Source organism: Lepisma saccharinum, chromosome 2 (assembly GCF_977018435.1).
Source record: "Lepisma saccharinum chromosome 2, izLepSacc3.1, whole genome shotgun sequence".
Taxonomy (NCBI): Eukaryota; Metazoa; Arthropoda; class Insecta; order Zygentoma; family Lepismatidae; genus Lepisma; species Lepisma saccharinum.
This window is the reverse complement of record NC_139230.1, coordinates 15,324,003-15,340,704: the sequence shown is the minus strand read 5'-3', so window position 1 is coordinate 15,340,704 and position 16,702 is coordinate 15,324,003. Positions and strand designations below refer to the sequence as shown.

Here is a 16,702-nt window from a genome sequence, read left to right as displayed (position 1 = left end):
AAACATTAATCCTTGTAGTGTCATATGTCGTAGTTACATTGGTAGTGAGACCACTGCTGTTATTGTATATAACAGGCAAGCATAGAAAGAGAAGGCGCATATATTTTTATGAAATGTTGGCAATCTATAAAGATCAGAGGCCATTGTCTTTTCTTTCGTCAGTATTGTTGTTAAGAATTGTTTCTGCTTTTGTCTTAAGCAGCCTCCTTTGTGTTTTCAATATATGCTCACAGCTCAGAGAGTTCTTTTTTGGCATTGTTGTTAAATGGTTATATTGTCCGCCTACTTGCTGTTCCTCTTTCTCCAAGACGCACTGGAATAAAAATTTCAGATGCTTTCAAGATATCATTACTCATCAGGTAGTGTTCGGGTAACTATTTACAGGAAAACCTCGTTAATACGAAGTTCAAGGGACCAAAAAATGTCAACTTCATATTAAACGACTTCGAGTTATCCAAACTTTTCAAGATGGCACCTGTTTTCAGGTGTAAATAAAGTAGAGTATAAATTACCCCCACAAAGGATGTTTTATACTTGGTGGTAGCTCAGAAAATAAGCTTTATATGTACTATATAATAATATTGTACGTTTTAAAGAAAGTGTAAAAAATGTTACACAAAATGAGAACACGGAGCTTAACGCGGACACAAAGATTCCAAGGAGACTGTTAACACAATATTTATCCTACCTAGTTATACAACCGGTTATGCACGGGATGCATGTCGTGGCAAAAAGTCTTATAAAAAATGGTATTTTCTTTTAATTGTGCAAAGTCGTTGCTCTTCTACGAAATTCTTACAATTTTAGTTCATAAAACCCGTTTGCACGGACACCTACGGAAAGGAAAACAATCTCGTTTATTGCAAGAAGTGAAACTCTGAAGAATCTTGACAGTAGTCACACTGGCGTGAGCAAGAGACTGGAGATAACACAACCTTTCCCTGGCACAAAACAGAACAAAAAAATCGGGGCTGTAAATTTCGTTCTGGTTCGGCTGTCTAAAAGAACATCGTAAAAAAAAGTCACGTATTCTTTGCTTCAGTTAACTTCATATCCCCCCCCCCCCCTTTTGCAGGGATCAGTTCAAACTCTTCCTCAACTTGCATTGTAATCCACTCTGAAAAAGTAAACACACAACTTGCGATCTGTTTGCACCCAATGTGTATCCTAGGACACATTAAACAGTGCGGCACTCGATAATCACTCTGGTTTGGATCCCACTTTAAACTGCATATTTATTTAGTCCTGCTTAGATCATCAGCATAAAATGAACTAAAAACAAGCTTTACGAAAGTTGCATAACTTTTCCTCTCGTATTCCTACATTGAGCATTGCATGTTTTTTTTTGTTGTTGTTTTTTTTAACAGCAGCATGTTAATGGTTCTGAAGAAAAGCAGGGATGGCTTTGCGAGATTCAAAACAATGAAGCTTATTTCTTCGCACTGGATGAGTCATTGCAGTTATAGGCAAGCGAGAGCTTTCCAGACGCTAGACTAAACACTGGCGCCAGCTGCAGTGTAAACACAATGAGACCGGCTGGAAGTTAGAGCAGCAGGTGGCAGAAGGGAAATCATCGGCATTTTCAAGATAACGCAGTTTTGTTGAAGACCGAACTTTTAGTGTGGAAAAAAAATGATCCTTGCATTACCTTTTACCATGCAACAGACAATAATAAGGGCAATATTTCCTATCCAGACAGCTGCATTCAAACAAGAAAGAGAGACATGAATTCTGCAATTATCACATTACCATGCACACCAGTGACAGATAATGAGCTGTTGTAGGATAAGGAAGGGGGTCACTTTTCTTTTACTTATCATGCGGTTTTTGTTCGTTTTAAAGAAGGTATTCAGAACTGTTTGCTTTTTTTAGAGGCCAAAGGAAAGGAGCCCGTGTGCGCACAGGAGCAAGAAAATTGTGGCCGAAACAACCCCCCCCCCGTTTGCTGATAGATAAAGGGGAGAAGTCACTCAGACAACAAACCACTGTTTTGGCAAATTTTATGACCGGCACAGTTGGGAAACGTATGGAGTTGCAACATACGTAAGATCGACGTCAACTTTTGCGGGAAACCTAGATGACAATGTATTAAGCGGGTTGATGATCTTTAGTTGGCCTATGCGGCTTTGATTATCTGTAACAGTTCCCCTTTTTTACTTTTTTATCAAGTTCTACAGGGCACAAAGAACACGCTTTTAATGAAAGTGGTTACCGGAAGTTGTCGGCTACCAGGCCAAAAGTTGCTCGCTCACGGGAAATTGCTGTATCTCGAGCTCAGAGCTAGACAGATGGGTGAGGCTTCCAGGCGCCACGCATCTTGTATTTTGGAACATTCGTGCGATCTTATCTCGCATTTCTCATCTAGCACTGGTGAATATTTCCAAGGTGGCGCATTCAGCGGGGAAAGAGCTTGACCTCCCATGCACATTGACAAAGAATGTCAATGTCCAGCGGGCATTTCGTGCTGCTTCCCTCGAGTTGTCAGCAGCTCTTAGGACAAGGACACATGTCAAGGTCAAGTTAAAAATAACGTCAAAGCTTACACATACGCAGGTGTCTACTTCAAATTAAGCACGGAAGGGTCTTGTAAACAACTTCGTATTAAAAATTATCCGTATTTCAATTTATCCGTACTGAAATACATTATAAATCCTATCTTATCGGCTGGGGAATGGGAAGAACTTCAGATTAAAGGGTACTTCGTATTAACCAATATCATATTAACGAGGTTTTCCTGTAATGCGAGTTGTATTGTGACGGGTAGTTTACCTGTTAATACGTTCTGTGTGTTTCACGTAACATGTTTAATAAAGTACCATTTCAGACTTTGCCGAGGAGCCCGAAGTTCGCAAAGAAATGTTATAGTTCGTTGATGGGGATAGTGCGGCAGAAGGGAATTTTAACAAAGCTTAAGCTTGGTCCCAAACTTGGTCTGAAATCAATTCTATGGGCACAAGGGGGGAAAAATGGAAGTAAAAAAAAAGCAAGGCTAGCAGAATTTAAGATTGATTGATTGATTTAGTTTATTTTACTTCGCGTTTTGTGCCTCTTGGCTAATTTGCGAAGTTGGGGATGAGTGATGAAATGGATGAAAATGGACATTCACAAACAACCATACCCGACCGGGATTCGAACCCGGGACCCTTGGCGTCGCAGCACGATGTGCTAACCACTCGGCCACAGGGTCGGGCAGCAGAATTTAAGAGTAGCATGACAAAATAATGTTCAAAACGGAATGAGTGTTCAACTGTCCATGTATTTTTTTCTTCCAGAGGGACGAGGACACCTCAAGGAAAAGGAAGGGGGCACAGAGAGGCAATTGCCAACTTCCATTTCAAATTTTATGCAAATAAAAATATATATTTAGTAAATTTTTTTTTCGTAATTTCGTAATAGTTCAGAGCCGTAGCTGGGGGCGGCGAACAATCTAAATTAAAGCGTTATAAAGATAGAATGTGGCGCATATTAAATTAATATTGTTTTCAGTTTGCAATAATATGGATCTAGAAATTTTCTTGCGGGCGAAGCAGACAATATCATCATTCTATTCTGTAATGCATTTTAAATTACCAGAGAGAGAAGTGAAACTAACTATGTATTTCAGACTATTACTGCCTAGCAGTTTGGTCTTAAATGCATGAACAATTGAAGCAATCCACCGAATAACGCTGTATGGCATATTTCAGTGAATGCAAGAACAATGGAAAACCTGTTGTATGTTACTGGACTACAGTAGAAACAACATAAAACCTTATGCAAACACAGTAGCAATGTTTGGGCAACACCCGACCTTATGACTGGCCAACTTGTAGCCTGTAGAAACAGGGCCGCAGCATGATTGCAGAATACTGTATTTACGCAGATAGTGTGTGCATGCATGTATAATGCATACCCATGGTTTTTGATGAGGAAAAATGACAACTATAATGCCCAGTACAATCCAGGTTCAAGAAATGGCTTTCTTAGTTGTAGGTTTTAAAGCTGTTGCTATGTGGACCAAGAGGAGAATATCCTCCTTTGTATACCATGATTCCAACCCATGCCATCTCCCTACCTCTCCCTCCAATATGTTTAGCATCCCAATGGTATCACTTTTGTAACCACCTTGAATATTCTCTAGCAGAAAAAAAATTACTGTATTTATGCATGTATAATGCACACCCTGGTTTTTGATAGGGCAAAGTGGCAAACAATTATATCTCTTATATAATGCCCAGTACAATTCAGGTTCAAGAAATGGCTTTCTTAGTTGTAGGTTTTAAAGCAGTTGCTATGAAGATCATCAACAGTGAATGACATCATTGATATTCAATGAGTTGCTATGTGGACCAAGAGGAGAATATCCTCTTGTTTAAACAAGTCACCAACCCATTCCACCTTCCCCCTTTCCCTCCACTGTGTTTAGCATCCCAAAGCTTTCACTCTTCAACCACCTTATTTATTCTGTAATAGTATAAAGTGAGATCAAAATTACATTTTGATTTGCAGTGTTCAGGAAATTATTTTCTGTTATTTCTCGCCCAACAAATACCACTGATACACACTCCATGTTATTTTATATTTCATGTCTTTGTCAAAAACGAAATATGCATGCCTCTATCACATACAGTTCAGCCAATTTAGTTTTTACCTTTACCATTCAAAAGCATTGATGAAATATGTTTACCTTCCAGGAACAGTCTTTGAATTCTTCTTCCAGAAGGAGGCTTTAGCTCCATGGTCTATTATACTTCCACCATGATTATCCATAGTAAGTTGAAATCCCAGTCCTACTTCATCATCTTTAGTCCTACCTCAGTAATTTATCTTGCAATCTTATGCTCTTACATTCAGGGAGAGTAATTTGCAGAAACTTCATGATAGTATGGAGATATGTAAACCAGCCATTTTTTCTGTGGTGTCATCTACAAAATACCAAGAATTTTTGTTGTCAGAAAGGAATATTTAAAACAATTTTATACTCACATTTTGAAACAAGCGATGTTCACAAAAATTTCAACTCTGTGAAAAAATATTAAACATTACACGTTATGGAATTCCAGGAGCTGCAAGATGAGTTATCTTGTGTGTCCAGGTGATGAAACTCAATAAAAAATATTTTTGAAAAACCTCTGCAAAGAAGAACATTTTGCATGTCAAAGAGAATTATAAGGAATTAATCTGACATACAAATGAAAATTATACAGATCACACATACCATCAAGGTTGTTCCTGGAGCAATTAAAAATTAGTATCATGCCCAGCTACACTAGCTTCACTTAGACATTAAAAAAAGAAAAACATGATAATAGCATGTTAAAATGTGTGTGTTGTACAGGCATCAAGAAATATGGGTTTGTGGTGAATCGGGAGTCCGACCCATTTATTTTTATCCCGTTCGCCACTTCCTTCTCACAACCTTGTGTAGGAGAAGAATCACATTGTCAGCTTTTCAATTGTTTGTTCTTGATAAACTTGTCTGTCTCCCAGGAGCTTGCTGCCACCTAGTGAGTTCCTTGATCCAGAGTTTGCTTGTTTCAAGAGTTGAGAGACTCAGTAGTTCACACAGTGCCTTTTACCGTGCAACATCGTGTTATATAACAGGCAACTATACTAAGACATGACCCACCCGAGTCATGGGTGAGGTACCGAAGCTCCCCAAACATCTGGGATACGACCAGCAAGGATAGCAAAGTTTCTCGACAAATTGAAGTGGGCCTGGTCAAATCTAATTTTGATTAAACTTTACAAATTGTCTAGTTTTGTCATAATCACTGCACATTCTACTCTTACATTAACGTTTATTGTTTGGTATGTATTTCTTGAAATACAGTAGCCTTAGAACCATGTCGCAATTAGCACGACTCGATCAACCACGAAAAAACTTAAACATCTAGAGACACGGTGATTCTTCTGAGTGAATGAGAACTGGACGTCAGTATGATGTTTGTGTGTTTATTGTCTATGTTGGATATTTTTCATATTCTTGCAATTCTTAAATTGTTGTCAAGGAGTAAATTCAAGATTTCCCCCCAATATTTCCACTAGTATTTTTTACATTCATCAATACATATTGAAGTTGTGGGGAATGTGAAATTGGAAGGATTCAGAAATAAGTAGTATTGTTGTGAAATGAGATATATCCTTTGCCTAGTATTCTCAATGATTATTCATTACGTGGTGTTGTGTTAAATAGTGATTATCATCAAGGCACTTGTTATAAAATTTACTAACGTTAATGAATAAAAAAAAAATCCCCAAAATCACTCTATACTTTAAAGAAAGTAATTTCAAGAATATCCTGTCAACATTTAATGCCACCCTTACAAATTTTTTGTCTGAATTGTCAGCACTTGCACAGTAGGTGGCAGCAATGTACACACGGTGGCTATTTTTATCTCCTTTGTTTTCTGTGCATTAACTTGAGCATTGTTGATACGGTCAGGCATCTCGTGCATTGATCCTTTGCATTTGTGTACATATCTATGCATTCGTAAGTGTATTTTGTTCCATATAATCAGTAGACTAATTGAGGCGAAGGTGTCAGTGAGATTCTGCCAATGGATGCGACACCTAGGAAATGTTCAGCAATTGTGACTTTATCGCAAAATACGTCTATGATGCAAAGGGAGATAGCTGCAAAATTTTCTGTTGGTGTAGTTACTGTAAATCGAATTATCAAGCAGTACAGACAAACTGGTTCAATTTCACCTAATAAAAAGGGGCAATGTGGGAGGAAGAAGAACACATCGCCATATGATGACCGATTTCTTCTCAGGAAAAGTAAACAAAACCCGGCTCTAACTGCAGTGGAAATGACACTGGAATTGAGGGACAAAGGAGTGCATTTGTATGTTTCCAATGTATGATGTAGACTTCTTGCAGCTGGACAGAAAGCCAGGATACCAGTGAAAAAAAAACCAATTTATTTTGGCTACAATGTGCAATAAACGTCTCTCGTGGGCCTGTGCTCATCGAGATTGGACAGAAGATGACTGGAAGAAAGTTGTGTTCTCAGATGAAACACATTTTCAGGTCCAGGGACAGAGGGTTCAATATGTGTGTCGGTCGAGTAATGAATCTGTAACGTCAGCACATCTGCAACAGACTGCAAAACACCCTGACAAGAAGATGTTTTGGGGATTCTTCACCCATGAAGGATCAGGATCATTAGTGTCAATTGATGGTATGATGAATGGTGACAAATACATACATGTTCTGAGAAGGAAAATTATTCCAGTGCTCCAGGAGAAGTTTCCAAATGGCATTTTCCAGGAAGATTTGGCTTCTTGTCACACTGCCAAAAAAGTACAGAATTTTATGAGTGAGAACAATATTCGAGTGTTAAAGTGGCCAGGGAACTCCCCGGATCTAAATCCAATTGAGAATTTGTGGGCTATTTGCAAACGACGAATATCAAAACTGAACTGTTCCACAAAGCAAGCAGTGATTGAGTCTCTTGTTCGTGTTTGGTTCCATGACAATGAACTTAATGCAATATGTTCAAAGCTTGTAGAATCTATGCTAAAATGTGTAATGGAAGTTATAAAACAAAAAGGAGGATATATTAACTATTAGAAATGATTATCTGTTTGTACCTTATGTGAAAAATTAATATATGTACAAATGTGTTTGAAAAAGTTGAAATATTCTATGTTGTAAGACAATAAATGTAAATTTTTGGATGTAATTGTTGTGTTCCGATTAATTCACACAGGACTGTATATCAGCAGACTTGGCGGCAGCAATGACTGCTTCATTCCCCTGTATGCCCATGTGACTACAGACACAACAGAAGCAGACATTAGTGCTGGCAGATAAAGACACAAGCTGTCGGAAGATATGCTGCATCACTTGATGCTGGGACTTTGGAGATTCCAGCGTCTGAAGCACACTGCTCGAATCAATGCACACAAGGACTTTCTTCAAACCATTAACATCAGGAAAGTCCAGTGCCTTGAGAATGGCATACAACTCTGTCATATAGATTGAACAGGCAGAATGTAATGAATAACTGGAACTTTGCGAGTCAAGAATGAAAGCACAACCAACAGCGATGGCTCAAATGCCTCTACATACAAATTGGCGACCGGACTGGTACGGAAAGCACCTGAACACAAACGAATACCAGCATGGTGGATGGTGTCTAGATGGGCAGGTGGATGAATACACAACACATCCATGACCCAGTTTCGACCTGATAAGTGAACAGTACAGGTGGAGCAGTACTCCAAGAAGTATGAGATAAAATGTGTAAAAGGTTGAGAACTTGGAGACAAGAGAACTTTAACTGATGAAGGTGAGGTGGCCAGGTCAGTTTCCTATTGAAAATGAGGCCAAGAAATCGCACCTCATTCACAAATCCCAGGGGTGTTTTCCCCATGTACAGGTCAGGGTTGTGGTGGCAAGTATGTTGACAACAGAAATGAATGCACACGGACTTCTTGAATGAAAAACTGAAACCAGTTTTGGAGAACCACTTCACCAAACACTTTACAGTCAGTTGGAGCTGATGAGAAGCTGACACAAGGTTCCGTGAGCAAAAGATGGTTAAGTCATTCACATATAGAAGACCATGTACAGGGACATGAATGTTGTTCATGACATAGGTCACTGCTATAGCAAACAGAGTCACACTCAGCACGCTGTCTTGCGGAACGCTGTTCTCTTGTATATAGAGGGTCTGGAAAGGTGTTCCCAACATGTACTTGGAAAAATAGGTCACTTAGGAAGTTTTGAATAAGTATGCCATGTGGCCATAAATACCCCACGAGTGGAGCTGTTTAAGAATACCAAATTGGTACATTGTGTCATAGGCCATTTGGAGGTCGAAGAAAATTAAGTGTTCTTTGTTCAAGAAAGCATCGTGAATATATTTCTAGCTGAACCAGATGGTCCAGCATAGAATGGTTGGAGTGAAACCCACATTGAAAGTTATTAATAAGGGAGTTCTCCTCCAAAAACCATGTGAGATGCTTGTTGACCATGCACTCCATTAGTTTGCACACGCAGCTAGTTAAGGCGATGGGTCTTTAACTAGAAGCTGTGGTGCGTTCTTTGCCTGGTTTCAGGATAGGAACAATAATTGCCTTCTTCTACAATACAGGAAAGGAGAAGGAAACACTTAGCTCTACTGGACAGATGAAGCATCTCGTAGTGGATCCTGTCCACTCCGAGAGCTGTATTCTTAGAATCTCGAAGAACCTGATTGAACTCCCATTCAGTGAATGCAGAGTTGTAGGGCTCAGTGTTATTACTTCTGAAAGCTAGAGGACATCGTTCCTCTCGGTCCTTCTCATGACGGACATGTGGCTGGTAATTGTCCAAGCTGGAAGCTTCAGAAAACTGTGTGGCCAGAATATTCGCTGCATCTCCGGATTCGGTCTACAATGTCCCATTGTGCACCAGAGCACTAAGAGGAGTAGATGCACACCCTTGGATATGACGTACTTTAGTCCAAATGGTTTTCGATGAAGCCTGCTTTGCCAGAGAAGACACATATTGGACCCAGCATGCCTTCTTGCTTGCTCAAATGAAGTGACAGCCATGGGAATGCTTAATGCAGAACTGCTCCAGGTTTGTGGCAGTGTGGTCCCTGTTGAACCAATCCAGTGCACGATTTTGTTCGCAGGTCCACTGGGATGTGGGATTGAAGCATGTGCACCATCAAGGACATGTGACAAGAAGATATCTAGGGTGTCGATTGTTGGCAATGTTGATGCAAGATTGATATCAACATCCACTCCAGGCTCAAACTCACCTCAATTAACTTGACTAAGATGCCAGTGAGGGAGTTGTTCAGGAGAGCGCTAGAGATGTTCGAAGTGGAATGCAAGAAGGAAATGACCGCTCCCACAGAGATCAGTGTGGTATGTTCCAAGAGATGGTAGAAGCAAGGCTGGGACTGCAAAAGGACAAGTCCAAAGTAAAGTACGTGCCTGAGGATGGACTGAAATGTGTGGTAGTTCTATCATTCAACAACACTAAACCTGATCTCTCATGGAATTGATCTACAATCTGACCCTGCACCTCACCTCAGCACCTGCCGTGCCAGTTTTAGGATGGTAGGAGCCACCCTGACTGGAGAGCTGTTAATTTCAAAAAATGTTCTCTCGTATACTTCACTGGTAACTGTTTCTTTATAGAGGAGGGAGAGATGATACAGGCTTGCTCACAGAAGGTTGGAGACTTCAGGAAGCTGAGGTGTCTGAGTTGAGGCATCGCTGGTTTGGACACCTAAACTATGCCAGTTTCTAGCATTTGCAGTGACAGTTGAAGAAGGCACTGGTAAGGTGGTACAAACACACTCGAAATGATGTCTTGCCTTGCTGGCAGAGATCTTTTGTCACGACCATCTCTCAAATTTTCTTGTCTTGTTGGTAAGAGGGGTAGTCACAATGCCAGACTCTGTGTTCGCCCTTACAGTTGACACATTTAGGCCCAGATGGACAGGGTTCCATTCCATGATCGGGCTCACTACGCTTGCCACAGAGGGCAGTGGTGGCTTTGCAGGAAGGTGGGGTATGTTCAAAATGCTGGCATTTAAAACACCGCATCGGGTTGTAAATGTATGGCCGGACATTAAGGCTGTAATATCCAGCTCGCACCTACCTTACCTGGGACAGTGGTTGTGTTGAAAGTGAGAATTGAGAGGTCCCTTAATGTTGCAACTCCATGTTTCTTGGTGGTGGTGGAAGATTCATCGCTACTATCGGTCTTTTCTACTATGCTAATCACAAGATAACATGGTACAGTTGTGACATTACTTGTCTGTTCCATACTTATTGGGCCATGCACGTTTTGGGGGTTTTCCCCCATTTCAAGTATTTTTGGAAACCATATACATAAATATTAAGGAGGGTCCATAAATTTGTCACCTCGACATGCCCTCTATGCCGAGGAAGACCTACCCCCAAAAATGAATGCTATGCAAGGACCAACCCTAAATCCCAGTGGCCACATTCGCAACTGCAACTACCCCTGCAGCCAACACTGTCCCATCGGCAAGTGGAACACACACCTTGGGATAGGATTTTTTTATCGAGGTTGTTTCCTCTAGTAGGACCCTTACTTACAGAGGTCTCAATGGAGATGGAGATGATTGAAATGAAACAATGAAAGGCCTCCTTACTAAACCCCCTTACTACATCAAGGCAGTCCCACATGGAGGGGGTATTTTAAATCTGTCTATGTTGATAATGTAAGCTTGTATAATATACCAGAATATACTAAAATGGAAATTTATTATGCTATTCCAATTAATATAACATCCAAAGAATATTGGAATGCCATAAAGGACTCTGAAAACAAAATAATTAGTAGGCCATGATGGAATCCCTCCTTATACAGAGGAACCTTGATTCTACGTTTTTTAGGGCAGCAAGCTTAAAAACATAAAATGCCGGAAAATTTTGTAACATTTTGCAATATTCAGATCATCAAGATAGAATGTATAATGTGAGAAAATGTAAAATAGGGGTTTCACTGAAAATTGAAAGCCTGTGCTGCACTTTTGGAGAAACCTCTAACGCTCAACATTAATTTGATGATAAAAAAAAATCAAAATTTTCCTTATACATGGAAAAGTTTATACATACCCAAGTTTGCCCCATCTTAAAACCAGGACATAGTAAAAAAACAAAAAGCCATAGACTGATAAGCCCCTGCCAAAATATTTGAAGATATCATACATATATGAATATTAAATCATTTTAAAGAGTTATATATGTGTAAAACAGCATGGCTTCTTCACGCCCTGATCAATAATGACTGATTTACTCCATTTTTGTACAGGATGTGCATAATACCTTAAATATTCATCCAAGTATGCAAATAGTTTACATTGATTTTTCAAAGGTATTTGACAAAATCCATCACATCATGTCAATAGATAAACTCTCCAACTTTGGACTCTCACACAATTTCCTCTCTCACTGATTCATATTTAAATAATATTAGGGATGGGCAGATATGAAATTTTGGCTGATACCAATGAAGGACCGGTATAAAATTTACTGATAACCGATATAAAATTGCAAATGGTCATTGAAGAGCCTGAATGTTTCACTGACCTCCTTAATACAAACGTAAATGTTGTTTCGAGGTAACTTCTGTGTAAGAAGTTGCAAATTTCAACAATTATTTTTTTAAAGAAGTATGGCATGGAGATTATCTATAAATATTACAACAAAATGGCAGAATTTTGCACTAAATTATAAAATATTTATGGATATGGTAAAATTATTGGCAATATTACCAATATGCCTATATCGCCCAATACCAATAGAGTACTGATTAATCTGTCCCATCCCTAAATAATATAAAACAATATCTTACATTTAAAAATGCAAAACCATTTACGTGACTGCACAGTCGAGAGTACCTGAAGTTTCCAATGTAGGGTCACTGCTTTTTATTCTCTTCATAAATGACCTGCTGCTATGTGTTGTATTCTCTGAATGTCTTGTACACTGTAAATATAAAAATATATAAACAAATTAAAACTCTTTAAGATACTATAGATTTTCAAAGTGATCATAGAAATCTAACTTAATGGAGCATTGAAAATAACCTGAGATTTAATTCAGTCAAATGTAATTTTATGATACTGTCAAATAAAAGATACACAACAGAATATACATACTACATCAATGGCGAAAAACTGAAACAAAATAATAATTGATTGTAATATATAGTTTCATAAACAAATATCCTACATAACAAATAGTGTGTACAGATCAATAGGTTTTCTGATAAAAAACTGTCTAAATCTAAGTAACAATGACACTATTATTCCTCTTCGTAATAGTTGAGTTAGAAGTAAACTTGAATATGCATCTGCTACTTGGTCACCAATTTATAAATCACATTTCGATCAAACAGAAGAAATACGAAAAGTTTTTAAGATATCTGAACTATAAAAATATAAAATACCTGCAACAGAATCTCCTACGCTGCCTTGTTACAAGAATTTGCATTTCTTACTCTTAGTGAGAGAAGAGAACTGGCACAACACATGCTTCTATGTAAAGCTGTAACATGCGTATTAAATATCTAGAAGTTTCTTCATCAAATATGTTTCAATGCCAGTGTATGTAATTTTCCAAGTAGATATTTCTTATTGTATAACATCCCCAAAACTGAAAGATATAAACAAAGGTATAAACAATCACCACTATTCAGGATTACCACAGTGTATAATAGAATTGCACACAAAAGTCAAAGTTGATTTCAATCTTGATATTGCTGACTACAAAAAGGTAATAAAATCAGTACTTGCCAATGAGTATTCTTCTATATAAAACATTATCTAAAATCTGTATATATTCTTAATCATAAGTCTTTCTGTTCCATAGTCTATATACCGGGCATTCAGTTTAACTCGGGGCCAAGGTAGTATGGGACTGTAGACGGCGAGGCATGGCATAGATGCCGAAATTTTCGATCCATAACATCCCACTTATTCTTATGCACATATCTTTAGCATGCAGACAATTATGAGGGCAAATCGAAAAGTCTTAGCTCTAATTTATAAACATGCAGGGAAATCAAAATATAGGAATTGTTGTATGTACCTTGAACTATTTTCCCACATAGTCACCACAGCGGTTCAGGCATTTGTCCCATCGCACCACTAGTATGCAGATGTCACTGTTGTAGAATTCGACCGGTTGATAGTGGAACCACTGCCAGACAGCAGTCATTGTTTCATTGTTGCAAATGAACCTCTGTCCTGCCAGGAACTTCTTCAGTGGACCAAACATGTGGAAATCACTGGGGGCAAGGTCTGGACTATACATTGCATACTCCAGAATCTCCCATTCGAATGACTGAAGTCTGTGCATGGTCCTGTTTGCTACATGAGGCCTAACGTTATTGTGGAGGATAACCACATTGTCCACACAGAGAATCCCTTGGCGCTTTTTCATGATGGCAGCTTGCAAATGTGACAGCTGTCAGCATTATTGGTGTCACCTCGTGGCATGAAATCCAACAGGAGTGGTCCTCGGCAATCCCAGAAGACCTTGAGCAATGTTTTCCATTGTGAGTGAGTAGAGAGGACACCCCGATTGCTCATTGTCACGAAGGTCTTCTCTGCCATTTTCGAGTTCACAACACCACCACCGCACGCTTCTCAAAGCGAGACACTTATCCCCATACGTCGGTTGCATTTCCATATGGATCTCGATGGGTGTTCATCTCTTGCTCCATAGAAAATGAATAACACTTTGCTGCTCATACAATGTGGACGTGTTGATAACTACAGCCATCTTTGCAAACTGACAGCAGTGCCAATGCAGTGGAGCAGCCAAGAGTTAACACTGGGTCATTCCAAGAGAAACCTATTGCATTAAATGTATACCTCGGTTTCTCAATCACACTAATATTAAGCTGAAAATAATAGGGGCAGAAATGTTTTGATTTGCGTTTGTATACTTACCTTACATAATGAGTACTAACTTGTGTTGCCGGCATCTGTGTCATGCCTCATCGTCTGCAGTCATGTGCTACCTCGACCCTGAGCCAAACTGAAGGCCATGAATAATAACAGACAAGTGTATAACGGTATGTAAAATCCACATTCATATTCTTCTTCTTCACTTAATATGTTAGTATGTAGTAGTCCTTATATGATTTAATTATGATTTTGATTCAATATAACTCAATTATATGTATTTTTTATCAAATTATTATGAATATAATAACAACCATGTCTTCACATTTTAGTATAACATTTATAGCATATGTATATCATCATCTCATAACATATTTGCCGGCCCCCGTGGTGGAGTGATCAGTACATCACCCTACGGTGCCAGGGGTCCCGGATTCGAATCCTGGCCTGGGCATGGATGTTTGTGTGTCCATTCATCAATTTCATCACATCAACACTCATACAAATCTTCGTAAATTAGCCAAAAGTGGCACAAAAAAGTAAAGTAAAATGAAGCAAATCAATCAATCATAACATACTTATGTTTAACTTTTCATTTATATTGTATTTTCATGGTAATTGGAGTAATTTTATCTCTGTTGATGGCAAATAAATAAACTCCATAACAGACCATGTATGTATAGAAATTGGAAGTATTACCTAACCTAATGCAGCCAAACAGAAGATATAAACTACACTTTATGGTTGGGGTAACAAGATCACTACCTAGGTATAAGGTAAAAGTAGGACATGCTCTTGCAAAATGTAGGACTCTTAATCAAAATGTAGGACACTAATCATTCTCAGTAAAGAATGCACATTGCTAAACATGTTTGTGAATAATGTTAAAATGACAGTTTTAAAAACAAATAATTTTCCCATGATTTCTCAAATACAAAATTCCCAAATTAGTAATCAGCACTAAACTAGTATAAACTAATAGATAATACTTCTTACTACATGCATTTTAATTCCCACTTCTGAGATCAGCCAAGTTTTCTCGAAAATTCAGGATGTCAAAATATATTTATGAAACTGAGCAGTCAAATTCTTTAAAATTACACAAACTAGTACAAAACCTGCCTCCCCGGTGGAGGCGAAAGTGGTTCGGATCCCACTTTAAACTGTAGGTCCAGTCTCAATTAGCCAATCTATGCATAAAGTGAATTGAAGACAAAAACTCCAACTCCGTACAAAACCTTGTACAGACTATGAGAAATGTACATATCTCATCAGTCCATTGTGCTGATATTAATGAAAATACTCTCAACATTTGCAATATGACCTGGAATGGCAAACAAATAATAAGCATATAACATAACTTGAAATAATACAAATAATGTCTTTAACATAACTTTAAATTGCTCCAGATGTTTCTTTTGGCGTGGTTTCTAGTTCAATAACCTTGTTCGGTATAACCCTCACTTTACAACCAAAATACTGTGTTGAATAGAAATGGAAAACAGGATGTAGGATCTGTGATTACATGAATCAGTACAAACCTCAAAGCAAAAAATCCTCACAGGTATTGAACAATGATAACAACAGAAAATGCTTACGTGAAATTTAAAAGATTTCGTAATTCCGCGTTGCACAATTTAATGGTTCAATCCTATTAATTTCGAAGATCCACTGTCTTCATTCACAAAAGGGTACGGCGTTTGAAGCGGAGATGGTACCGCGTCAGTACATTGTTTGTTCCCGGGCAGCGGTGGTTGCGATTTTTCCCGTTCGGCAGCACTGGCGCGCGCATCTTGGTTTGCGTCGTCTGCTTCCTGTTGTCCGGTGGCGTTGCAAGTTGGGGGTTGGGGGGCTGGGCCGTGTTGCTCGGTAATGTGCCGTTCCTGTTCCCCGCGTGGCTGGAGGGGGGTCGAGTATGCGCATAGAATCTTTTCTTTTTCAGGTCGGGGATCTTTCTGAGGACAGGGTGCCAAGTTGGGTGTGCTTGTCCATTGTCTAGGTTTAGTGCTGGTTTCTGCTGGATGATAGCATGGGTTTCTTTGATGGAGTTTTCTATGACAGAGCCGGTTGGGTGAAGTATGGATATGGAGGAGATGGTGTGGTTAGTGGAGTGGAGGTGTTGGGAGAGGCCTGATTTAGGTGTGTCGTTTTTGGAATCTTTTACATCTCCATATCCATACTTCACCCAACCGGCTCTGTCATAGAAAACACCATCAAAGAAACCCATGCTATCATCCAGCAGAAACCAGCACTAAACCTAGACAATGGACAAGCACACCCAACTTGGCACCCTGTCCTCAGAAAGATCCCCGACCTGAAAAAGAAAAG

At 39.0% G+C, this 16,702-nt stretch overlaps 1 protein-coding gene across 5 annotated transcripts in view; it reads right to left on the bottom strand.

Annotated features, from left to right (window-relative positions):
* The window catches only part of Tbc1d22 (TBC1 domain family member 22), a 95,975-nt gene that overhangs the window by 66,192 nt on the left and 13,081 nt on the right, over window positions 1-16,702 (bottom strand). For 4 of the 5 annotated variants that reach the window (XM_083117084.1, XM_083117088.1, XM_083117087.1 and 1 more), the window contains exons 2-4: window positions 12,913-13,118; window positions 12,362-12,449; window positions 4,667-4,904 (exon numbers count right to left, since the gene is read on the bottom strand). In XM_083117084.1, the coding sequence (XP_082973210.1) occupies window positions 4,667-4,749 (83 nt within the window). In that variant the 5' untranslated portion in view covers window positions 4,750-4,904; window positions 12,362-12,449; window positions 12,913-13,118. Of the gene's footprint in view, window positions 1-4,666; window positions 4,905-12,315; window positions 12,450-12,912; window positions 13,119-16,702 lie in introns of all 5 variants that reach the window. The other variant, XM_083117085.1, reaches the window with a different exon arrangement.